General features: G+C 43.1%; 1 protein-coding gene across 10 annotated transcripts in view; it reads left to right on the top strand.

Moving 5' to 3' along the window:
- LOC139560405 (CMP-N-acetylneuraminate-beta-1,4-galactoside alpha-2,3-sialyltransferase-like) overlaps nucleotides 1-25260 on the top strand; it is a 97257-nt gene that overhangs the window by 43903 nt on the left and 28094 nt on the right. For 6 of the 10 annotated variants that reach the window (XM_071377134.1, XM_071377127.1, XM_071377132.1 and 3 more), the window contains 4 exons: nucleotides 758-852; nucleotides 6509-6572; nucleotides 9216-9306; nucleotides 11135-11341. In XM_071377134.1, coding sequence (XP_071233235.1) covers nucleotides 758-852; nucleotides 6509-6572; nucleotides 9216-9306; nucleotides 11135-11341 — 457 coding nt within the window. Of the gene's footprint in view, nucleotides 1-757; nucleotides 853-6508; nucleotides 6573-9215; nucleotides 9312-11134; nucleotides 11342-25260 lie in introns of all 10 variants that reach the window. The other 4 variants (XM_071377130.1, XM_071377135.1, XM_071377137.1 and 1 more) reach the window with 1 other exon arrangement.

Here is a 25260-nt window from a genome sequence, read left to right as displayed (position 1 = left end):
ACTGACATCAATACATCGTCAGGACACGTATACCCAAACTATGCGTCAAGAATGATTTAGACCTTTTCCTGGGGAAAAAACTTTGTCAATGAGGGTACATGCAGGAGGCTTGTTCTCTTTCTCCCCTGTGTTATTTCTTTTCCTCCCTTGAGCCAGCCCGTTTTGCTCTCTGTGTGTGCAGGATAGGTTTGGGGACGGGGCGAAGCGGAAAAGTGGGATGACGTTGTTAGATTGATGAGTGGAACAAGCGTCTCCTCTTACGGCCCAGTGTCTTTAACTCCTGGCAGGACATTCACACCAGAGCCCTAGGGGTCACGGCAGAGATGAGTGGGGGCCACGTCCTTCTCGGGGAGGACGAGAAAATAAACGCTTTTAGAAAAAAACTAGTGTCCTGCGAGACATTGTGGTGGTGTACCCCCAGACACATGTTCTCCGCTTGATCCCTCACTCACTCACCTGTGCATGGGCGTTCAGGTCAACTCCGTTGCTCATTGACGAGTGTCAATCTAACTTGATTAACACAGCACGTTATCTGTGGTGGATCTCTCACAGCACGTTATCTGGAATAGGACAAGGGTTTGGCTGGCTTTTGAACTATGCATCTGGAAATGAGAGGGTGTGACTAAGTCAACACAACACGAAAGTGGGCCTATTTTGTTTAACTTTAGTCCTCCTGGACATGCTCATGGGTGAACAGACAAACTGAAGTCCTTCTCTAAAATATAATCTCTCCCGTTCTGCTCTGCTGTTCTCACAGGTTCATGAAGCCAGCTCCCATGTTTCTCGACCGGAACTTCAAGCGTCTGGCCAAAGTCAGCAGTTACTTACCTCCATTTGGATTCAAAACACAAGGTAAGACACATTGCGTGTCTAACGTGCACAAATTGGATTATGCCCCCATCTGTCAATGAGCCCTTGAGCAAGGCACTTAACACTAATTTCTCCTGTAAGTCACTATGCCCCCATCCATGTATCTCATTGATGGCAATGGATGTGTCATTAACTTGTCATGGTGGTTTTGGATCTGTGTATGGATGGTGGTTTGGGCTGGATAGGTAAGCTAAAGAGAAGAGGGTGCCAGGGCTCTACCATCCTTATCACCACGCATCAGTTAGCACATCTTTACTCTTTGATAGAGCTGGCAGAACAGCCCTCCTGGCCTAATTGGCCTAATTCTGCTCCTGTCATGCTCTCTGATGTCTCCACACACTGCCTCTGACCGTGCCATTACCTGGGGTGGGGGGCAGGGTAGAGGGTGAGGATGGGATGCATGAATACTACAGAACATTTCTTGCTACGGCAACATCTGGATAGCGAGACGGCACTTTTCAGTTTCTCTGAACTTCTACAAACTTCTATGGCATTTTCTAACTTCAACACCCATCCTAAATGTATGGCGAAATGCATATCCGAATTGGGAAGATGAGGTAAAAAGGGTGTGGCCTGGGTGCATCCTCTTGCATATTTTCCAATACTTATGAACGAAGTGAGGGTAAAGGTACACTGAATGTTACCTATGTGCTCTGGCAAGGGCCCTCTGCCCACTCTCACACGCTGGTTTTCAAAGGCGAGCACCTTGTGTGCACGCTACACCTGGTTTCTGTTTTCTCCACGGATGGTGACTGCAGTACTGTTTCCCTTTTATCTGTATGGAGAGGTAATACGTGTGGATCTTGAATTGCACTCCACAAAGGATTCCAAATTAGAATCCCTAAAAAATGTTAAGCATGAAAATAAACATTTTATTTTTGCTGCCAAGCTGCCACGGAGGTTTACCTGAAACAGTCTTGTTCGCTAGACTTTATGCAGGTGAAGGCCAGCATGTGGAGCATTTTTTACAGGGACCTTTTTTACCACCTAAAGCAAGCGGTTCCTAACCATTTCCCCCCAGGGACCCCTATTTCAAGACCCCCACATTTCAGGTACCCCTATTTCATGCCCTCCCCCAACACCCAATTAATGATTCATTTGTTTAGCTTTTTTGTTTAGGGAAATGTCCGTTTTTAAGCTAATTCCCTGCAATGTTACATTAACATGACTCATGACATCTTTTGGATAGGGCTAGTTCATTCAGGATAAGGTAATATAAAACCTAGCCCTGATTCTTTTTAAATATTACTAATATGTTAAAATATTGTTTATACACATTTAAGTATCAATTTAGTTGCATAAAGGGAATTGCTCAATTATTGCTACAGTGTCACCCATTGTTTAAGATACCTTCCCATTCAAAGCAAAGTCCATTTGAATTCTTCTCCTTTTGTACCCCTTGACTTTAGCTAGTCATGTCTAAGCCTCTGACTGTCATATAGACAAACCAAGGATATCCCCATGTGCATCGGAGCTACGCTTTTGGATTGCCTAGACCAGGGTTTCCCAATCACCGGGCCGGGGACCGCTGGCCTAGACCAGGGTTTCCCAATCACCGGGCCGGGGACCGCTGGCCTTAGACCAGGGTTTCCCAATCACCGGGCCGGGGACCGCTGGCCTTCGACCAGGGTTTCCCAATCACCGGGCCGGGGACCGCTGGCCTAGACCAACTGACCAGACCACAATGCACCTAGAATAGATAGTTTGATAAAGTTGAGATATTTCTGACCTGTATACAATTATGCTCTTTGTCAATCCCAAGTGATTCATAAGCATTGAAGATGTATTAATGTTAGATTGACCAGTCTCCGGTGTTTCCCTTTACCTTTTGTATACTCTGCTCTATAGCTGCATGCTGTAGCATAATTATCAGAGACCTCCAGTCCCTCTTCCATATTTCAGCTGAAGATTTTCATCGCCAGAACCGTGTACGTCAAGGCGATGGTTATTTGTCTGAGCTGCTGCCCAGACATACTTGGCTGAAGTGTTTATCCTAGTCGCTAATAACAATTAGCCATCATGTCTCCCCCCTTGAAGAAAACTTCCCATCTGCGATTTCTCACCCCCTCGAGTCGGGTGTGGTCTGGTCCTCTGTTTTTGCTACCCGAGGTGATGCTTGATGCCGGACATCGACACCTTGTCCAAACAATGGGCCGCTGCTCTTTTTCTGCTTTTTAATCATTAGAGGGATAAAGCTGTAAGCCTGCTGCATTACTCTTGCAAGAGACCCATGTAGATGCTTAAATGTGATTATACACTATATATACAAAAGTATGTGGACACCCTTTCAAATTAGTGGATTCGGCTATTTCAGCCACAACCGTTGCTGACAGGTGTATAAAATCGAGCACACAGCCATGCAATCTCCATAGACAAACTTTGGCAGTAGAATGGACTTACTGAAGAGCTCAGTTACTTTCAACGTGGCACCGTCATGTTGAAAGTAATGCCAGATATGTCATAGGATGCCACCTTTCCAACAAGTTAGTTCGTTAAATTTCTGCCCCGCTAGAGCTGACCCGGTCAAATGTAAGTGCTGTTATTGTGAAATTGAAACATCTAGGAGCAACAACGGCTCAGCCACGAAGTGGTAGGCCACACAGCCTCGCAGACAGGACCACCGAGTGTTGAAGCGCACAGCGTGTAAAAATCATCTCTTCTTGGTTGCAACACTCACTACCGAGGTCCAAACTGCCTCTGGAAGCAACGTCAGCACAAGAACTGTCCGTCTGGAGCTTCATGAAATGGGTTTCCATGGCAGAGCAGCCGCACACAAGCCTAAGATCACCATGCTCAATGCCAATCATCGGCTGGAGTCGTGTACAGCTTGCCTCCATTGTTCTCTGGAGTGATGAATCACGCTTCACCATCTGGCAGTCCGACGGATTAATCTGGGTTTGGCGGATGCCAGGAGAACGCTACCTGCCCCAATGCATAGTGCCAATTGTAAAGTTTGGTAGTGGAGGAATAATGGTCTGGGGATGTTTTTCATGGTTCAGGCTAGTCCCCTTAGTTCCAGTGAAGGGACATTTTAACACTACAGCATACAATGACATTCTAGAAAATTCTGTGCTTCCAACTTTATGGCAACAGTTTGGGGAAGGCCCTTTCCTGTTTCAGCATGGCAATGCCCCCGTGCACAAAGTGAGGTCCATACCGAAATAGTTTGTTGAGATCGGTATGGAAGAACTTGACTGGCCTGCACAGAACCATGACTTCATCCCCTCCAAACACCTTTGGGATGAATTGGAACGCCGAATGCGACAGCCCAACATAAGTGCCGACCTCACTAATGCTCTTATGGCTGAATGGAAGCAAGTCCCCACAGCAATGTTCCAACAGAGTGGAAAGCCTTCCCAGAACAGTGGAGGCTGTTACAGCAGCAAACGGGGGATCCACTCCATATTAATGCCCATTATTTTGGAATGAGCTGTTTGACGAGCAGGTCTCCACATACTTTTGGTCATGTACTGTACATGCAAATCAGTGATTCTTTCGAAGATCACTTTGTTGGATAAATTGGACAAAAGATATACACTACCGGTATAACGTTATATAACACCTACTCATTCAAGAGTTCTTATTTTTTTACTATTTTCTACATTGTAGAATAATAGTGAAGACATCAACACTATGAAATAACACATATGGAATCATGTAGTAACCAAAAAAGTGTTAAACAAATCAAAATACATTTGATATTCTTCAAATAGCCACCCTTTGCCTTGATGAGTAATGCCAGATATGTAAACATTATTAAAGTGACTAGTGTTCCATTCCTTACAGTGGCCAGTGATCTCTGGTCTATGCCTATAGGCAGCCTCTAATGTGTTAGTGATGGCTGTGTAACAGTCTGATGGCCTTGAGATAGAAGCTGTTTTTCAGTCTCTCGGCCCCAGCTTTGATACACCTGTACTGACCTCGCCTTCTGGATGATAGCGGGGTGAACAGGCAGTGGCTCGGGTGGTTGATGTCCTTGATGATCTTTTTGGCCTTCCTGTGACACCGGGTGGTGTAGGTGTCCTGGAGGGCGGGTAGTTTGCCCCTGGTAATGCGTTGGGCAGACGGCACCACCCTCTGGAGAGCCTTGCGGTTGCACCGGGCGGTGATACAGCCCGACAGGATACTTTCAATTGTGCATCTGTAAACGTTTGTGAGGGTTTTAGGTGAAAGGCACATTTCTTTAGCCTCCTGAGGTTGAAGAGGCTCTGTTGCGCCTTCTTCACCACACTGTTTGTGTGGGTGGTCCATTTCAGTTTGGTCATTGATGTGTACGAAACTTGAAGCTTTCCACCTTCTCCACTGCAGTCCTGTCGATGTAGATAGGGGGGTGCACCCTCTGCTGTTTCCTGAAGTCCACGATCATCTCCTTTGTTTTGTTGATGTTGAGTTAGCGGTTATTTTCCAGGCACCACACTCCCAGATCCCTCACCTCCTCCCTGTAAACTGTCTCATCATCGTTGGTAATCAAGCCTACTACTGTTGTGTCGTGTGCAAACTTGATGATTGAGTTGGAGGCGGTCCTCATGAGAGCCAGGTTCATCATAGCGCTTGATGGTTTTTGCGACTGCACTTGAAGGGACTTTCAAAGTTCTTGAAATGTTCTGTATTGACTGACCTTCATGTCTTTTTGCGTATTTGAGCTGTTCTTGCCATAATATGGACTTGGTCTTTTACCAAATAGGGCTATCTTCTGTATACCCCCCCCCCCACCTTGTACCAACACAACTGATTAGCTCAAACGCATTAAGAAGGAAAGAAATTCCACAAATTAACTTTTAAGAAGGCACACCTATCAATTGAAATGCATTCCAGGTGACTACCTCATGAAGCTGGTTGAGAGAATGCAAGAGTGTGCAAAGCTGTCATCAAGTCAAAGGATGGCTACTTTGAAGAATCTCAAATATATAAAATGTATTTTAATTTAACACTTTTGGTTACTACATGATTCCATATGTGTTATTTTATAGTTTTGATGTCTTCACTATTATTCTACAATGTAGAAAATAGTAAAAAATTAAGAAAAACCATTGAACGAGTAGGTGTTCTACACCACTGGTCAAAAGTTTTAGATCTCCCAATAATCTGGCCATGCTAGATCTATGATTAATATGAGAAGCAAAGAGCCAAGAGGTGCTAGTGGGCTGTGGGGGCGAAGACCAATATGTCTTAAACACCAGAGTCATGACTCCTCCAGAATACACTCTGGAGCATGGCAGGAATGCACACTATGGCTGAACAGCACTGTATCTTACACCACCAGACCCAGCTCCGTGTCGTCCTGGTGAGAGAGCCCTAGCACAGCACACTTCAACTGGGAGAATGTGCTTGTTTTGAAAACAAGTGGTTTTATGGGCAGAGCTGTATCATCTGGATTCATCTGTCCTCAAAGCAGTGACTGTTTTACAACGTTTGTCACCTGGCCTGTGGCTTATCCTTATCTGTAATTGAATAAATGTGGGGGGATGTTCTCTTCTCCGGACCACCTAGCCTGCTACAGCATTTTCTGGGAGTTGAAGTTCTCGACAGTTGTTTATTGAAGAGGAGCTATTAATCCTTTTCATATTTTTTTTTGTCTTTGAACTAGCAATAATAATTAATTGTAGTTGATATCTAAACTGTTTTTTTTTTTTTTCAGAAACAATCATAGACATTATTCTAACTGCCACAAAGAACTATGGGCTGGGTCAAGACGTTGACAGGTAATTACCACGGGAACGAAGTAAAACTCTCTCTCTCACACACACACACTCACCACACACACTCACACACGCGCAGAGTGTTGAAGTCGGAAGTTTACATACACCTTAGCCAAATACATTTAAACTCAGTTTTTCACAATTCCTGACATTTAATCCAAGTAAAAATTCCCTGTCTTTGGTCAGTTAGGATCACCATTTTATTTTAAGAATGTGAAATGTCAGAATAATAGTAGAGAGAATGTTTTATTTCTTTCATCACATTCCCAGTGGGTCAGAAGTTTACATACGCTCAATTAGTATTTTGGTAGCATTGCATTTAAATTGTTTAACTTGGGTCAAACATTTTGGGTAGCCTTCCACAAGCTTCCCACAATAAGTTGGGTGAATTTTGGCCCATTCCTCCTGACAGAGCTGGTTTAACGGAGTCAGGTTTGTAGGCCTCCTTGCTCGCACACGCATTTTCAGTTCTGCCCACAAATTTTCTATGGGATTGAGGTCAGGGCTTTGTGATGGCCACTCCAATACCTTGACTTTGCTGTCCTTAAGCCATTTTGCCACAACTTTGGAAGTATGCTTGGGGTTATTGTCCATTTGGAAGACCCATTTGAGACCAACCTTTAACTTCCTGACTGATGTCTTGGGATGTTGCTTCAATATATCCACATCCACACCTCATGATGCCATCTATTTTGTGAAGTGCACCAGTCCCTCCTGCAGCAAAGCACCCACACAACATGATGCTGCCACTCCCGTGCTTCACGGTTGGGATGGTGTTCTTCGGCTTGCAAGCATCCCCCTTTTTGCTCCAAAATAACGATGGTCATTATGGGCAAACAGTTCTATTTTTGTTTCATCAGACCAGAGGACATTTCTCCAAAAAGTACTATCTTTGACTCAAATTATGTCAATTAGACTATCAGAAGCTTCTAAAGCCATGACATAATTTTCTGGAATTTTCCAAGCTGTTTTAAAGGCACAGTCAACTTAGTGTATGTAAACTTCTGACCCACTGGAATTGTGATACAGTGAAATAATCTGTCTGTAAACAATTGTTGGGAAAATGACTTGTCATGCATAAAGTAGATGTCCTAACCGACTTGCCAAAACCTATAGTTTGGTAACTTTTCTGGGATAGGTGGGACGGTAGCGTCCCACTTCCGGAAAAAATGTTACTATAAAAATCAATCTTTCATGAAATCACACATGAAAGACACCAAATTAAAGCTACACATGTTGTGAATCCAGCCAACATGTCTGATTTCAAAAAGGATTTATGGGGAAAGCACACCAAACAATTATGTTAGCTCAGTACATAGCCACAGAAAAACACAGCCATTTTACCAGCAAAAGATAGTAGTATCAAAAAGCAGAAATAGAGAAAATTAATCACTAACCTTTGATCTTCATCAGATGACACTCATAGGACATCATGTTACACAATACATTTATGTTTTGTTCGATAATGTGAATATTTCTATCCACAAATCTCGGTTTACATTGTCGCCATGTTCAGAAATGCCTCTAAAATATCCGGAGTAATTGCAGAGAGCCACGTCAAATAACAGAAATACTCATCATAAACTTTGAAAGATACATTTTTTACACAGAATTAAAGATAGACTTGTTCTTAATGCAACCGTTGTGTCAGATGTATTTTTTTTTATTACGTGAAAAGCACACCATGCAATAATCTGAGACAGCGCTCAGATTTAACATTTCTCCGCCATGTTGGAGTCAACAGAAATTACATCATAAATATTCCCTTACCTTTGATTATGTTCATCAGAATGCACTGCCAGGAATCCTAGTTCCACAATAAATCGTTGTTTTGTTCGATAATGTCCATTACTTATGTCCAATTAGCTACTTTTGCTACTTAGCTACTTTTGCGTTTCCAAACGCTCGCGCAGATGCAGGCAAACATCGGACGAAAACTTAGTTATATTATAAGTCGAATAAACTGGTCAAACTTAGTAGAGAATCAATCTTCAGGATGTTATCATATATATCCAATAACGTTCCAACCGGAGCATTTCTTCAAGTCTGTATAAGTAATGGAACGCAAGGCGATATCGTGAGGAAAGCGCGTGAGCAAGAACTGGCAATCTGCCAGACCAGTGACTGAAACACCTCCCATTAGGTCCCACATCACACTAGAGGCTTCATTCAGAGTTCTACAGACTGTTGACATCTAGTGGAAGGCGTAGGAAGTGCAAACAGATGCATATATTACAGGGAATTGAATAGGCTTTAACATCGACCCTTCTCAGAATTCTCACTTCCTGTTTGGATTTTTTCTCAGGTTTCTGCCTGCCATATGAGTTCTGTTATACTCACAGACATCATTTAAACAGTTTTAGAAACTTCCGAGTGTTTCTATCCAATAGTAATAAAATATGCATATATTAGCATCTGGGACAGAGTAGGAGGCAGTTCACTATGGGCACGAAATTCATCCAAAAGTGAAAATGCCGCCCCCTATATCAAAGAAGTTAACAAGAAATTTGTAGAGTGGTTGATTTTTTTTTTTAATGACTCCAACCTAAGTGTGTAAACTTCTGACTTCAACTGTACATACTAGCACTTACAGACATACTTTCTCTTTTCAAACATTCTAACTGGCCAGACATTCTTCTCTTCCAGTTTAATTTGTAAAAGATGCATTATCGTGGGCAACGGTGGTATCCTGGCTAACAAGTCTATGGGCTCCCGAATCGATGATTACGACATTGTGGTGAGGTGAGTCTTTACTTCTAATATAAGGGCAACGCGATGCCAGTTCCAGGGGTAAAAAAAAAATAATGAAGTCCTTGTTGTTGAAATTCTTACACAGGGACACTCGAAGTCAATCTTAAATCAATCATCGTTTGTCAGCACGCTGGAGAGGTTCCAACCAACTCAAAGCACCATAGGACACATGTCAATTTACTTTTTTTCTTTGTAACTAGGCAAGTCAGTTAAGAACATTCTTATTTACAATGACGGCCTACCGGGGAACAGTGGGCTAACTGCCTTATTCAGGGCCAGAACGACAGATTTTTATCTTGTCAGCTCGGGGATTCGATCCAGCAACCTTTTGGTTACTGGCCCGATGTTCTAACCACTAGGCTACCTGCCGCCCCCAATCAATCTGGAGCTCTGCTTGGGCAGTCCCAGCAGTTGTCTTATATATGGCTATACATAATACAAGTTATATTTGTGATTTAGCTTAATTAATCATTACCATTTTGTTTCATTCATGTGACCAACCAATACTGGTTCATAACAAGTGACAAACCAACACCTCACAAGGCTTCTTCTCTTTAAGCTGAGACCTTGAAACTGAGTTCATTCGTTCTCAAAACAAGGTCTGGGCTAACTGACAAATTGCAGATGCTGATAAGTGAGGATTCGTTCAGTTAGTCACTTGCATGAACACAGAAATTGGTTATTAGAACAGCGCATGAATAGAAGACAGAAATTACTTATAAGAAAAGCACAAACGTTAAAATTCCAATAACACTGAATTTGATTTGATTACATCCTGCTTATTGTCGATTCCTCCTGAACTCTGAAGGTTGTTAATGTTGATTGACTTAGGTTAGGGCTTAGATTGATAACTTTCCTTGCATGAGTGTAAACCTACTGTTTTATCACTACACTATGAAGGGTACTGGGCATTTGTTGGCAAGCCCAGTATCAGAAAGAAACTAAATAGAAGCTAAATGACCAGTTATTGTTTCGATTGGCAAAAATTGTAGTCATATTTGAGAGGGAGTGAAACTAAATTGTCAAGTCCCCAGTCTTGTTGTGATGTCAACACACAATTTATAGAGCCCCACAGTGGAGGTGTCATAATACCCATAAAACCTGCGGTCAAACAGGGAATGGTTCCAATCGTTTTTCCACCATTCATTTTTCCCATTGGGAATTTTAGAAACATTTAAAATCAGGGCTGTGTTTTGTGTAGGCTTACCCTGGCGTGATGTTTTGATAACCTTGTAAATCTCTCGGAGAAGGTAACTTTAATTAATATATTTGGCTCTATTTACTCTCGGATTCTAAAATGCTAATTAGCATCAAAGTAGACAACATTCAAGACTACAAATCACAGCAAGCTCCCGCACGTCATCTTTGCTGATGGGTATTGTCAATTTAAACTATCAAGAGACTGTTCACAGAATTGTCCATTTTTAAAGAAATTTAGCCAACTTATTCATTACTAAATTTAGCTATTAGATAGTTACAACAGAGATTCTTACCTTTGCCTTTATTCGTCAGTCTTGTTCAGATCATCATGGCATTTGTAGTTCTTTATGATAGCCACATTAGCAGCTAATTAGCATTTCATTTTTGGGGGATAAATACAGGCAAATATATTGATAAGTCTTGTTGTCCTAGAGAGATTTACGCGGTTTTCAAAACGTCACGCCAGCGTAAGCCTACATGAAACACAGCCCTTCTTTTAAGTGTTTCTAAAATCCCCTATGGGAAAAATGAATGGTAGAAAAACGATTTTTGTTTGACTACTAGGTTTTATGGGTATTATGACTCATACTGTGGTACTCTATTCGCCCACATAGCGTTTCTTCTCCAACCGCAGGTTGAACGAGGCTCCGGTGACTGGTTTCGGCAAGGACGTGGGCACCAAGACCACCATGCGCATCACCTACCCCGAGGGGGCCATCCAGAAGCCTGAGCGATACGAGAAGGACTCACTCTTCGTCTTCTCTGCCTTCAAACCGCTGGACTTCAAGTGGCTCAGACAGATGGTCTTCAGAGAGAAGCTGGTGAGGCATACGTCAAGGCTGACTGTTGTTACCTTTGCTCATTGGGACCCCTAAGAAATCCATCACACACAGTTAGTTGGTCATGTTAGTATGAGCTTGTGTGCATTTCCACTGCTCTGAAAGATGATCATTATTTATTCTGCATATTGTCCAGCCCCACCTCCTTTCTAGGTCTTCCATTGCTTCATAACATTGAGGCGACCACATACGCATGAATCCCACTGGATGTTTTGGCTAGTTTGAGTGCTTTCTGTGGCACTGAGTGACTAGTTTAAAGTTGTTTTTTTTAACGCCATTTTGGTCGTAAACAGACTGTCTTCTGTCGCAGTCACTTGCTCGTCCTGTGACATTCAATAGATGTGGTTGTGAATTCTCACAATGCTTTCCCATTTTCTCATGAATATGAAAATCACTTTAAATTGTGGTTTTATAGAAAAACAAACCTTCTGAATTCGGTTTCTCTCTGCTTTTCATTCTGCCATGACATATAAAACGATTTTCCCATTTTAAGGACCTTTTGACAAGCCACTGACTGCCATGCTTGAGTGACAGCCTGCGAATTGGCCTCTTAATCTATGGCTGGGTGACTGAATGGGTCTTTCCTTATCTCTGACAGGAAGGATGGCAGACATTTTAATGACTCTGAGAGGACACAATCTGTTATCACTGAAAGAGCTTGCACAAGCACTCTCGCTTGTCTGTAGTCACTCCACCTGGCTCAATTCAAGGACATTCCCGATGGAGCAAAAACAGTGCCTGCCTTTGAACTTCAATTTTGGCTAGGTTGAGTTTCTCCATATAGGGGGCTTCCTGCTCATTTTCTATAGTGATTCTTCTTGCAAATCTGGCAAGCCAGCGTCTTGGGAACCGACTTCCTATCCAGCACAGCTGTGTGACTTTCAGGGACCAGTGGCCAGCAGGAATTTTTACTGGGTGACATTTTTCAAAATACAAGCTTCTGGAGAGATGGAGGGGTTAGGAGGAGGGAGCGAGAGAGGGGTTAGGAGGAGGGTAAAATAAGGGTTAGAGTGAGGGGGGTACTAGTAAGTGAGAAAGAGAGAAATAGTTGGCTGCTTGATAGCCCCTTAGCCTTTTGAATTGGGCAGATTTGTCTGGACTAATCAGCTGGTAAGTAGCGGGACAGTGGAAATGGTGGACGGAGATAATTGATCTGGCCTCTGGCTCCTGACAGATCAGCCTTTGATCTGCAGGGGAAGGAATAATTTTTCTCATTAAGTAAATTGCTGGTCAAAAGTACCGTCTCTTTTCCATGACAGCGTTTTAGCTGTGATGGCGCGCATGCACTGAACTCATAGTCACACCAACTCACTATTTCACTGAACTCATAGTCACACCAACTCACTATTTCGGGTTGACCTTGCCCCATGGAGCTCATTGTAATTAACTATGCAAATGTCTGTGAATTTTAGAAGCTGGACTTCTTTATTGAAACTGCGGAAATCATTGACAACCATAATAGGGCTCTGAGAACAATGCAAGGCATTATTTTAATTTGATTTATTTAACTAAGCAAGTCAGTTAAGAACATATTCTTATTTACAATGACAGCCTACCAAAAGGCCCCCTGCGAGGACAGGTGTTGCGATTTAAAAAATATAAGACAAAACACACACCACGACGAGAGAACACAACACTACATAAAGAGAGACCTAAGACAACAACATAGCATAGCAGCAACACATGACAACACAGCATGGTAGCAACACCACATGGCAGCAGCACAACATGGTAGCAGCACAAAACATGGTACACACATTATTGGGCACAGACAACAGCACAAAGGGCAAGAAGGTAGAGACAACAATATCACACTAGTTACCCAAGATCATTTGCTTTTAAGTGAATACTTTGTAAAGTATTTTTAGCGAAGGTATTGAACCGTTTTAAAATGGTGCTGACTGCTGAGATGTTTTATTTGTAACTGTCCATCAATTCTCCTGACACACACAGACCGAGACAGCCGCAGTTGTACACCGTGTTTCCAGCGAGTCCACTTCAATACGTTCGTATGTAGTAAGTGTATCAAGGTTTGAAGTGTCTTTTTAAGTGTTTTGTCACTTGCAAAATGAGGCCCATCATTGTGAATTCCTGCTGATGAAAAATTATCCTAGATTCTCTGTTCGCTCCTAGAGAAGGATTAGTATTTTACACGCGCGCGCGCACATGCTGTTGTGTAAATGGAATAGACAAAAGGTGGAAATTATAGGCAATTAGCAAGACACCCCCAATAAAGGAGTGGTTCTGCAGGTGGTGACCACAGACCACTTCTCAGTTCCTATGCTTCCTGGCTGATGTTTTGGTCACTTTTGAATGCTGGCGGTGCTTTCACTCAAGTGGTAGCATGAGACGGAGTCTACAACCCACACAAGTGGCTCAGGTAGTGCAGCTCATCCAGGATGGCACATCAATGCGAGCTGTGGCAAGAAGGTTTGCTGTGTCTGTCAGCGTAGTGTCCAGAGCATGGAGGCGCTACCAGGAGACAGGCCAGTACACACACACACACACGTTATGTCTTCAGGGACTGCGGCTAGCAAGCTTCATTGTGCTGTCATGTTTTTAACCCCTCGCATCTTCACCTCTAATACCAGAGCAGGAGCAACTGTACAAAGAACACGAGCTTTAGAGATATCATGTTTTTGGACTCCTGGCATACTAATCCCTACACACAGCCTCCTCCTCCCTTATATTTAACTTTGAACAGTTGCTCTGTGGGAGCTTTGATGTCCTTTGTGTGGCGTGGCCGCTGACAGGTGAAAGGAATGCGAGGCCCTTTCATGATGCCTATCTCTCACCAGGTTTGAAAGGGAAGGTTTCTCGTTGCTTCTTTAAGGTGGGTGGGAGGTAATAATGCTAATTAAAGTGACTCCCCTGTCATGGCAGTCCCCTTCCCCTCTCATGGCGGAAGTGTTTGGATGAGTAACTGACTGAAACCTTGTTACTAAAAGACATCACAAAGGTTGAAGAGTAGTAACCTTTATTGCCCAGAGGGATTTGGAAATGCCATAATAATTTGCAATGATGTTATTCAGTGAACTGTTATTTAGAGACGTCCCATGAGAAGTCAGGAAGTTTGATGTTGCAGTAAAAAATGTAAAGTGAAGGAATTAAAATTAAAGGTGCTGATAACACTACATAAAGTGTTTGGACACTTGCTCGTTGAACATCTCACTCCAAAATCTTGGGCATTAAATGGAGTTGACCCCCCCCCCCCCCTTTGCACAGTTTGCGCTGTTCTGTGAAGGGAGTAGTACACAGCGTTGTACCAGTTCTTCAGTTTCTTGGCAATTTTTCGCATGGAATAGACTTCATTTCTCAGAACAAGAATAGACTGATGAGTTTCAGAAGAAAGGTCTTTGTTTCTGGCCATTTTGAACCTGTAATTGAACCCACAAATGTTGATGCTCCAGATACTCAATTAGTGTAAAGAAGGCCAGTTTTATTGCTTCTTTAATCAGGACAGCAGTTTTCAGCTGTGCTAACATAATTGCAAAAGGGTTTTCTAATGATAAACTTGGATTACCTAACACAACGTGCCATTGGAACACAGGAGTGACGGTTGCTGATAATGGGCCTCTGTACGCCTATGTAGATATTCCATTAAAAATCAGCCGTTTCCAGCTACAATAGTCATTTACAACGTTAACAATGTCTACATTGTATTTCTGATCAATTTGATATTTTAATGGACAAAAAATGTGCTTTCAAAAACGAGGTAATTTCTAAGTGACCCCAAACTTTTGAACGGTAGTGTCTATTGTTATATCATAGCTTGTCTATTGTTATATCATAGCTGGTCTATTGTTATATCATAGCTGGTCTATTGTTATATCATAGCTGGTCTATTGTGCAGATCAACAGTAGATACTCCATAGCTGAGAACACAGCCTGGGACAGAAATAGTATCTATATTGATCTTTCTCACGACCACTAAAACATCTGTAAAGGAACCAAAAGTAGCATGCTTACATACACACACACACACACACTTACACATACAAGTAAACAACCAAGCGGTATCTGCGGAAATGCAAGTAGTCAAATCCTGACTAGCATCCAGACTATTATATACAAAGCAGAATCAGTAACTTAGCCAGCTAACTTTGATACACCTTCAAATGTAAGCTAGCGTTTAATTCCCTGGTTTTGACAGAACACTGGGTTATTGAGTATCTTGATGGTGACACTTCTGAATATTATTTTGAAATGATAGTTGGCTAATCATTGAACAGTTTTGAGGATCAGGGGACTGCTGTAGTCGGTTTGCTGTAAGTAAACAGCTCCAGACCCTGCAAATGTAGGCCAGTAGAACAGGGGTTGTAAACAGCTCCAGACCCTGCCAGTTGTAGGCCAGTAGAACGGGGGTTGTAAACAGCTCCAGACCCTGCCAGTTGTAGGCCAGTAGAACGGGGGTTGTAAAAACAGCTCCAGACCCTGCCAGTTGTAGGCCAGTAGAACGGGGGTTGTAAACAGCTCCAGACCCTGCCAGTTGTGGCCAGTAGAACGGGGGTTGTAAACAGCTCCAGACCCTGCAAATGTAGGCCAGTAGAACGGGGGTTGTAAAACAGCTCCAGACCCTGCCAGTTGTAGGCCAGTAGAACGGGGGTTGTAAAACAGCTCCAGACCCTGCCAGTTGTAGGCCAGTAGAACGGGGGTTGTAAAAACAGCTCCAGACCCTGCCAGTTGTAGGCCAGTAGAACGGGGGTTGTAAAACAGCTCCAGACCCTGCCAGTTGTAGGCCAGTAGAACGGGGGTTGTAAAACAGCTCCAGACCCTGCCAGTTGTAGGCCAGTAGAACGGGGGTTGTAAAACAGCTCCAGACCCTGCCAGTTGTAGGCCAGTAGAACGGGGGTTGTAAAACAGCTCCAGACCCTGCCAGTTGTAGGCCAGTAGAACGGGGGTTGTAAAACAGCTCCAGACCCTGCCAGTTGTAGGCCAGTAGAACGGGGGTTGTAAAACAGCTCCAGACCCTGCCAGTTGTAGAACGGGGGTTGTAAAACAGCTCCAGACCCTGCCAGTTGTAGGCCAGTAGAACGGGGGTTGTAAAACAGCTCCAGACCCTGCCAGTTGTAGGCCAGTAGAACGGGGGTTGTAAAACAGCTCCAGACCCTGCCAGTTGTAGGCCAGTAGAACGGGGGTTGTAAAACAGCTCCAGACCCTGCCAGTGTAGGCCAGTAGAACAGGGGTCCTACCAGATTCCCTGCGGCCAAGTAGTTCACACAAGTCCTCCTTGGGGTCGGAATGCTGTCAAGTGTTCCCTTTGTTTTCCCTGTTTGCCATCATGGGAGTGCTGGCATGGGTTTCGCACACCGGATAACCCCAGAGAGACTGGGAGAAGAGCAACCGCCATGACCCTCAGAGTGCAGAGGTCATAGTGTGCATCAAGAAAAGCAAATTGGCAAATGCTTAAGATTCCTCCCAAACAAAAGGGAATAAGTATCAAAGTACCTCCCAAGTGTAGACTCTTTAGGTCTTTGGTAACTGGTCTCAGTCTTACCAACTTGATATTCTCTAGGCGAGTGCTCCTCAAATGCCACCCCCCCCCCCTCAAGAAGTTCCCTCCCTGTGGGAAATTGTGGCGAGACACTGAACCTCGTAAACGCTGAGTCAAACATGTACACCATGCTAATGACCTCCAGACAACGTTAATTGGGTTTGTTTGTAGCTCGGTGCTGCCATTTAGACTTTTAGTTAATTATGTATCCCTGTGGCCTGCTCTAGCCTGGTCAAAAAACAAGTCCTGACTACTACCCATTCAGTGATTGCAGAGTGGAAGGAACCTGAATGGTGTAAGCAATATGGCGGAAGCGCTCCTAAGCCCGCCGGAAGCGCTCCTAAGCCCGCCGGAAGCGCTCCTAAGCCCGCCGGAAGCGCTCCTAAGCCGTCATTGAAAATAAGAATTTGTTCTTATCTGACTTGCCTAGTTAAATAAAGGTTTTTTAAAAAGCCCATTGGAATCCCAACACCTGTCGCTTACAGTACACCTACGGTGTAGCTGGGCCCTCCAGACCTTCAGAACACCCAAGGAGTAGGGCTACTGGGACGGGGTATGGGGGTTGTTTTTGGACAGGGAGGCAGCGTCCCTCTCCCTGCTTTGGGTTTGCTGTTACCCTGTCCAACTTGGACTGACAGTCTCGGCTGGCTGCTTGTGGCTGGGTGCAGGGTGAAGCGTGTTTGTTTTCATTTGCATAGGGCGGCCTTATGACCATCTGCGTATGGCCTGCAGATGTGAACGCTCTAACTTGCTTGCCCCTCTCTCCCTTTCTTCCTTTTGCCTTTCCTCCTTCCCTCCCTCCCTCTCTCATTCTATGTGTCAAGCAATGACTAGTTAACTAGAATACGCACCGTATAAAAACGGCTAATTTCACAGTGTGTTCCTGCTATTTATGAACTGAAATGCAAACAGGACACCATATAGGCTAGACATCTCCAGGGTGTTCTATTCTGGGGTTGCCTTCATCCCATTGAGAAGAAAAACATAACTTGTGCAATTGACGATAAGCCACTCATCTATGGAGGGAATGCACGGTATGTTATATAGGTGTTTTTAATTCAATTTTTATGACCCCCATCTCTTTTCGGGCTTATGTTCCAAAATTTGAAATGCTTTTTTTGACACTGGATAAAGACTCCGAGCTTCAACATGGTATATCACACGCTGCAATTGGAGGAACAATGGGAAAGTAATGCTGCTTGGAAAGTTGATGAACTTGTAATCCCACTTTTGAGAAATGGCCCTTGAAAAGTTTGTTCAAAGTTTTTACACTTTGTTCACACCCTCTTAAGCCTTAGCCCCACCCATCTCTTTAAGGATTCACATGTGAACCCATGTGCTAAACAGAGTATGGTAGTGTAGTAAACAACCGAAGATTAAAACTAAAATTGGTGAAAGTAGTCTACAATAAGGGAATAACTCCAGGTAAAAATACACTTTACAAAATAATGTAAGATCAATAAAAGTTGTGCAAATCATGTTGATGGTAAATTAAATAATCAAAATGTTGTTTATGCTTTACATACCAAGTGTTGTCATCGATTCCTTATAGACACACCACACCGCTGCGTTTGTCACATGAGATGGCAGCAGCTTTCCACCAAACTTTTTGTCCTGGGTGGCGTCCTGGTATTACTATTGCGTTATCCTCTGCGCAATTATTGATGAAGTTCACAACTCGCTGCAAGTCTTCATGCTTCAGTTGTAACCTATGCTTGCTTGGGCCGGCTCTCTTTTTGATGGGAGGCATTAGACTGTTCTCTTTTTGATGGTGGAGGAGAGTCGGATGTGTTCTGCTATTGCTGAAAGACTAATTATAGATACACATATTTTATCATTATTAGACTAGGCTTACCCAGACACCAAATTGATGGGTCATGTGAAAGAGTGGCTCTAACCACCCACAAGCCACATCTAGCTAAGTAGATGGATCTCTATTGTCTATACCTGTTCACATGTTCATGAAATACAATAGATGGCCGTAATCACCCCTAGACACCTGGCTAAATTGATGGGTTATATAATCATCAGGCTATAACTAGCAATGCAAACGGCTTTCCGAGATTTGATTAATATTACTAAACTTTTTCCCTTTTTCAGGACGAAGATCATTCGTAAAAATCCAAATAACTTCACAGATCTTCATTGTAAAGGGTTTAAACACTGTTTCCCATGCTTGTTCAATGAACCATAAACAATGAATGAACATGCACTTGTGGAACGTTTGTTAAGACACTAACGGCTTACAGGCTGTAGGCAATTAAGGTCACAGTTATGAAAATGTAGGACACTAAAGAGGCCTTTCTACTGACTGAAAAAAACCAAAAGAAAGATGCCCAGGGTCCTGTTCATCTGCGTGAATGTGCCTTAGGCATGCTGCAAGGAGGCATGAGGACTGCAGATGTGACCAGGGCAATAAATTGCAATGAGACGTCTAAGACAACGCTACAGGGAGACAGGACGGACAGCTGATCGTCCTCGCAGTGGCAGACCACGTGTAACAACACCTGCACAGGATCGGTACATCCGAACATCACACCTGCAGGACAGGTACAGGATGGCAACAACAATTGCCAGAGTTACACCAGGAACGCACAATCTCTCCATCAGTGCTCAGACTGTCCGCAATAGGCTGAGAGAGGCTGGACTCAGGGCTTGTAGGCCTGTTGTAAGGCAGGTCCTCACCAGACATCACCGGCAACAACGTCGCCTATGGGCACAAACCCACAGTCGCTGGACCAGACAGGACTGGCAAAAAGTGCTCTTCACTGACGAGTTGCGGTTTTGTCTCACCAGGGGTGATGGTCGGATTCGCGTTTATCGTCGAAGCAATGCGCATTACACCGAGGCCTGTACTCTGGTGCGGGATCGATTTGGTCATGGTCTGGGGGCGGTGTGTCACAGCATCATCGGACTGAGCTTGTTGTATTGCAGGCAATCTCAACGCTGTGCGTTACAGGGAAGACATCCTCCTCCCTCATGTGGTACCCTTCCTGCATTCTCATCCTGACATGACCCTCCAGCTTGACAATGCCACCAGCCATACTGCTTGTTATGTGTGTGATTTCCTGCAAGACAGGAATGTCAGTGTTCTGCCATGGCCAGCGAAGAGCCCGGATCTCAAACCCATTGAGCATGTCTGGGACCTGTTGGTTTGGAGGGTGAGGGCTAGGGCCATTCCCCCCCAGAAATGTCCGGGAACTTGCAGGTTCCTTGGTGGAAGAGTGAGGAAACATCTCACAGCAAGAACTGGCAAATCTGGTGCAGTCCATGAGGAGGAGATGCACTGCAGTACTTAATGCAGCTGTATTGACTGTTACTCTTGATTTTGACCCCCCCCTTTGTTCAAGGACACATTATTCAATTTCTTTTAGTCACGTGTCTGTGGAACTTGTTCAGTTTGTCTTGTTGTTGAATCTTGTTATGTTCATGCAAATATTTACACGTTAAGTTTGCTGAAAAGAAACGCAGTTGACAGTGAGAGGACGTTTCTATTTTTTGCTGAGTTTACAAAGATCATACACTTAGTTGGCAAGCCAGCCAGCTAAACATTAGCTAGGTAGCAGTATGCTTTAACTTGCAATGACAAAATTACAAATGTATAATATCTGAAAATGTAGCTTGACTCTTACAGGTATACATGGATGAATGCTTCACTGACATGGTTGCTTTTAGTTTCACTGACATGGTTGCTTTTAGTTTGTATAAAACCTTTCATTCCACTGATTTCAAAACTCTGTCAACTTCTTCTGTGACAACACTGTTCCCATCACTGTCATCAGAAGACTCTACAATGTCTGGTAAAATTTAAATGTTTTTACTTTGTCAGGGATTCCTTTTTCAGAGTCAGCATGGCATGATCGTTCTCCAGAAAGTAGTCCATCACAACTTTTTCCAGCTGGACTTTGTCGATTCCGCCTGCAGAATTCAGGGCAGCAATGTTGCTGAGAGCGGGAGCAACAGTTTTGCAATTCTCCATGGCTATATCTTTCAAAATCCCGTGGTAGCAAATATTCTGAGTAGCTCATGTTATAGACAGAAGGTAGCGGGAAGGTTCCTGCCTTTTTTGTTTCTAAACCAACTAGGCTCGTAATTGAACATGTTTTATTTGGATCTACAGATGACATAAGTGTGTTATTAAGGGACATGACAGTTCACATGTTCAAGAAGGCATTTTGTCAAATGAAATGCCTCTCTTGTGAAGTAGTGATGTCTGTCATATGCCCAGCTTTCTGTAACAGGTCACATATGTTCTCTGGGGGGGATGTGTGGGCCGTAGAGGCTGGAAGGGTTATCGCTGCGATTACAAATCAGTCAGGAACATGCAGACCTTTTTGAGGAAATCTTCCATACACTTCAGGTGTTTAGATGCTTATGTTCCGCCACCACTTTTCCAGTGAGGGATTTCAAAATCTTGTTTGGGATTCGTGCCATTTTAGTCTTTTCAACACACCTGTCCTCAAACACCACTTTCATCAGACTGTTGGTTGCCATAATTTTTTCCACTCAGATTGATCCCCTGTTCTCTGTACATCTTATTCTCCCGGGTCTGGCATTGTCTTGCTCTAATCCTGCCCTTGACTCTCTCGTGTAGGTTTATCTTTTTCCTAGACGGAGCCACTTACCAGAGCCTCTGTAGTGCGCTCAGCAGTTGATTTGTGAGGCAGTCAATGTTTTTCAAGTATTAGACTATTCGTGCAAATACAAACAGTATCCAGACATTCCTAGTTAGTCTCCAGAAAAAAAAACACTACTTGACATTTTGATATTTGTTAGGTCTCCTCAACACAATTTTCTAAAATGGGAGCGTTTCTGGGAATGTATCTCCTCAGGGTCACTAGTGTTTACCATCCATACACACATTCTGTCTTCCACAGACAAACCTGTTGTTAATCATGGGACAAAGTGTTTACCTTACCAAGTCTTGCACCTGTTTTATGACTGTTTTTGGCAGTTAGAGTAGATATGAAATGACTTTCTATTCGTTTTTTACTCAGATTTGATAAACTAAACAGTCTTTTTGGTTTTTTTGTGCTTTGAGACTGTTGAAGAGGGAAGATTTTAGAGACTGAGTCATTGAGTAGGAGGCCAAGAAATTAAAGCTCAGACACACTGGTAGGATTGTCAAACGTTTGCCTGCTGACAGTACTTAGCACCTCTGTACAGTGTCGGCAGTCAATCTCTTTTGTGTTCACACAGCAAAGACCTTAGAAGTAGTCAGCCAATCAACTTGTTAAAACACTCCAAGCCAGAAGGTGGCAGTAGTGTTGTTTGGCAATGCATATCAGTGCATTTTGCTTATGGCCTAGATTTCAAACTATCTGTGCTAATGTTGCTATTTTGTAGAAACCCTTGTTGATGGTCACAGCTACAGTGCCATTTAGAAAATATTCATACCCCTTGACTTATTCCAGATGTTGTTACAGCCACAATTCAAGATTGATTAAATATTCCCATCTTCACACAATACCCCATAATGACAATATGTATTTAGAATTGTTTGCCAATGTATTGAGAATGAAATACAAAAATGTATGTAATTTACGTATGTATTCAAATCCCTGAGTCAATACTTTGTAGAAGCACCTTTGGTGGCAATTACAGCTTTGAGTCGTCTTGTGTATGTCTGTCAGCTTTGCACATCTTCCTTTCAGATTTTCTCAAACTCTGTTAAATTAGATGGGGAGTGGCAGTGAACAGCAATCTTAAAAAAAAAAAAAAAAAAAAATGTTTTTTTTTAAAATATTTAACCTTTATTTAACTAGGCAAGTCAGTTATGAACAAATTCTTATTTCCAATGACGGCCTACCGGGGAACAGTGAGTTTAACTTCTTGTGGCTTGGGGTAGTATTTCGACGTCTGGATGAGAAGCGTGCCCAAAGTAAACTGCCTGTTTCTTCAGGCCCAGAAGCTAGGATATGCATATAATTGGTAGATTTGGATAGAAAACACAAACGTTTCTAAAACTGTTAAAATAATGTCTGAGTGTAACAGAACTGATATGGCAAGTGAAAACCTGAGGAAAATCCATCCAGGAAGTGGATTTTTTTTAATGTGGGTATTTTCAATTGAATGCTTTTACAGTATCTAATGGGTTAGGACCCAGATTGCCGTTCCTATGGCTTCCACTAGATATCAACAGTCTTTAGACATTTGTTTCAGGCTTGTTTTCTGAAAAATGAAGAGGAATGAGACCTTTCTGTCAGTGGACTGAGGAAGAATGCAGAGCTGATTTTTGCGCGTGACCAATTGCGCGCCCTTCGTTGTTTTTCCTTTCTATTGAATACGCTATTGTCTGGTTGAAATATTATCGATTATTTAGACAATTGACAACCTGAGGATTAATTATAAACATTGTTTGACATGTTTCGATGAACTTTACCGGTACTATTAGGATGTATTCGTCTGCATGTTTTGACCGCCTTGGAGCCAGTGGATTACTGAACAAAACGCGCAATCAAAATTACGTTTTTGGGATATAAAGAGGGACTTTATCGAACAAAAGGAACATTTATTGTGTAGCTGGGACTCTTGTGACTGCAACCATATGAAGATCTTCAAAGGTAAGTGATTCATTTTATCGCTATTTCTGACTTTTGTAATTCCTTTACTTGGTTGTAAAATGTTTATGCTTTTGTAAGCGGGGCGCTGTCCTCAGATAATCGCACGGTATGCTTTCGCTGTAAAGCCTTTATGAAATCTGACAAAGCGGATGGATTAACAAGAAGTTAATCTTTAAGCCGATGTATAACACTTGTATTTTTTATGAATGTTTTTTATGACTTTCTGTATTTTGAATTTGCGCTCTGCAATTTCACCGGATGTTGTCGAGGTGGGTGGCCAGAAAGGTTAACTACCTTGTTCAGGTGCAGAATGATAGATTTTTTCCTTGTCAGCTTGGGGATTCGATCCAGCAACTTTTCGGTTACTGGCCCAACGCTCTAACCACTAGGCTACCTGCCGCCCCAATCTTCAAGTCTTTCCACATATTTTCAGTGAGATTCAACTCTGGGCTTTGCTTGGGCCACTCAAAGACATTCATGTTCTGAAGCCATTCCAGTGTTGCTTTGGCTGTATGCTTGGGGTCATTGTCCTGTTGGAATGTAAATCTTCCCCCCAGTCTAAGGTCGCTTGCACTCTGAAGCAGGTTCTCAAGGATTTGCCTGTATTTGGCACCATTCATTGTTTCCTCTATCCTTACCAGTCTCCCAGTCCCTGCTGCTAAAAAGCATCCCCATAGCAGGACGCTGCCACCACCATTCTTCACGGTAGAGAGGGTGTTACAGGTGATGAGCTGTGCCTGGTTTTCTCCAGACATAGCACTTTGCATTCAGGCCAAATAGTAACATGGTTCTCATCAGACCACACAATCTTTTGCCTTAGTATTTCAGTCTTTCATGTACCTTTTTACAAATTCTAGGCATGCTGTCATGTGCCTTTTTCACAGGAGTGGTTTCCGTCTGGCCACTTTCCCATAAAGCCCAGATTGGTGAAGTGCTGTAGAGACTGTCCTTCTGGCTGGTTCTCCCATCTCATCCAAGGAATTCTGTAGTTCCGTCAGAATGGTCATTGGGTTCTTGGTCACCTCCCTGACCAAGGTTCTTCTTGCCCGGTTGCTCATTTTGCATAGAGCTGGCCGTCCGACCAGAGTCTGGGTAGTTCCATATTTTTTCAATTTCCCAAACGATGGAGACCACTGTGGTGTTGGAAACTTTCAACACTCTAGAAATAGTATTTTATTTATTTATTTGCCCCCTTCCCCAGATATACCTCATCACGATTATATCTCTGAGATCTAAGGACAGTTCCTTGGACTTCATGGTATAGTTTCTGCTCTGACGTGCACTGTCAACTGTGGGACCTTACACTGAGTATACAAAACAAATCTTCTTTCCATGACACAGACTGACCAGGTGAAAGCTATGATCCCTTATTGATGTCACTTGTAAAATCAGTGTAGATGAAGAGGAGATGGGTTGAAGAAGGATTTTTAAACCTTGAGACATGGAAGACAAAATATTTAAGTGGCTTTTTGAACGGGTTATAGTAGTAGCTGCCAGGCGCCCAGGTTTGTGTCAAGAACTGCAACGCTGCTGGGTTTTTCACGCTGTATCAAGAATGGTCCACCACCCAAAGGACATCCAGCCAACTTGACACAACTGTGGGGAGCATGGAGAGGGGGTGCAACTCCATATTAGAAAGGTGTTCCTAATGTTTGGTATACTCAGTGTACACACTAAACAGACACATGCATAATTGATGCCACACAGTCACACTTCACATAGGCTGCTGCTACTCTGTTTATCTATCCTGATTGCCTAGTCACTTTTACCCATACCTACATTTTACATTTGAGTCATTTAGCAGAAGCTCTTATCCAGAGCAACTTACAGAAGCAGATAGGGTT

The sequence above is a fragment of the Salvelinus alpinus genome, chromosome 30 (genome assembly GCF_045679555.1).
Source record: "Salvelinus alpinus chromosome 30, SLU_Salpinus.1, whole genome shotgun sequence".
Taxonomy (NCBI): Eukaryota; Metazoa; Chordata; class Actinopteri; order Salmoniformes; family Salmonidae; genus Salvelinus; species Salvelinus alpinus.
This window is presented reverse-complemented; position numbering and strand designations above follow the sequence as displayed.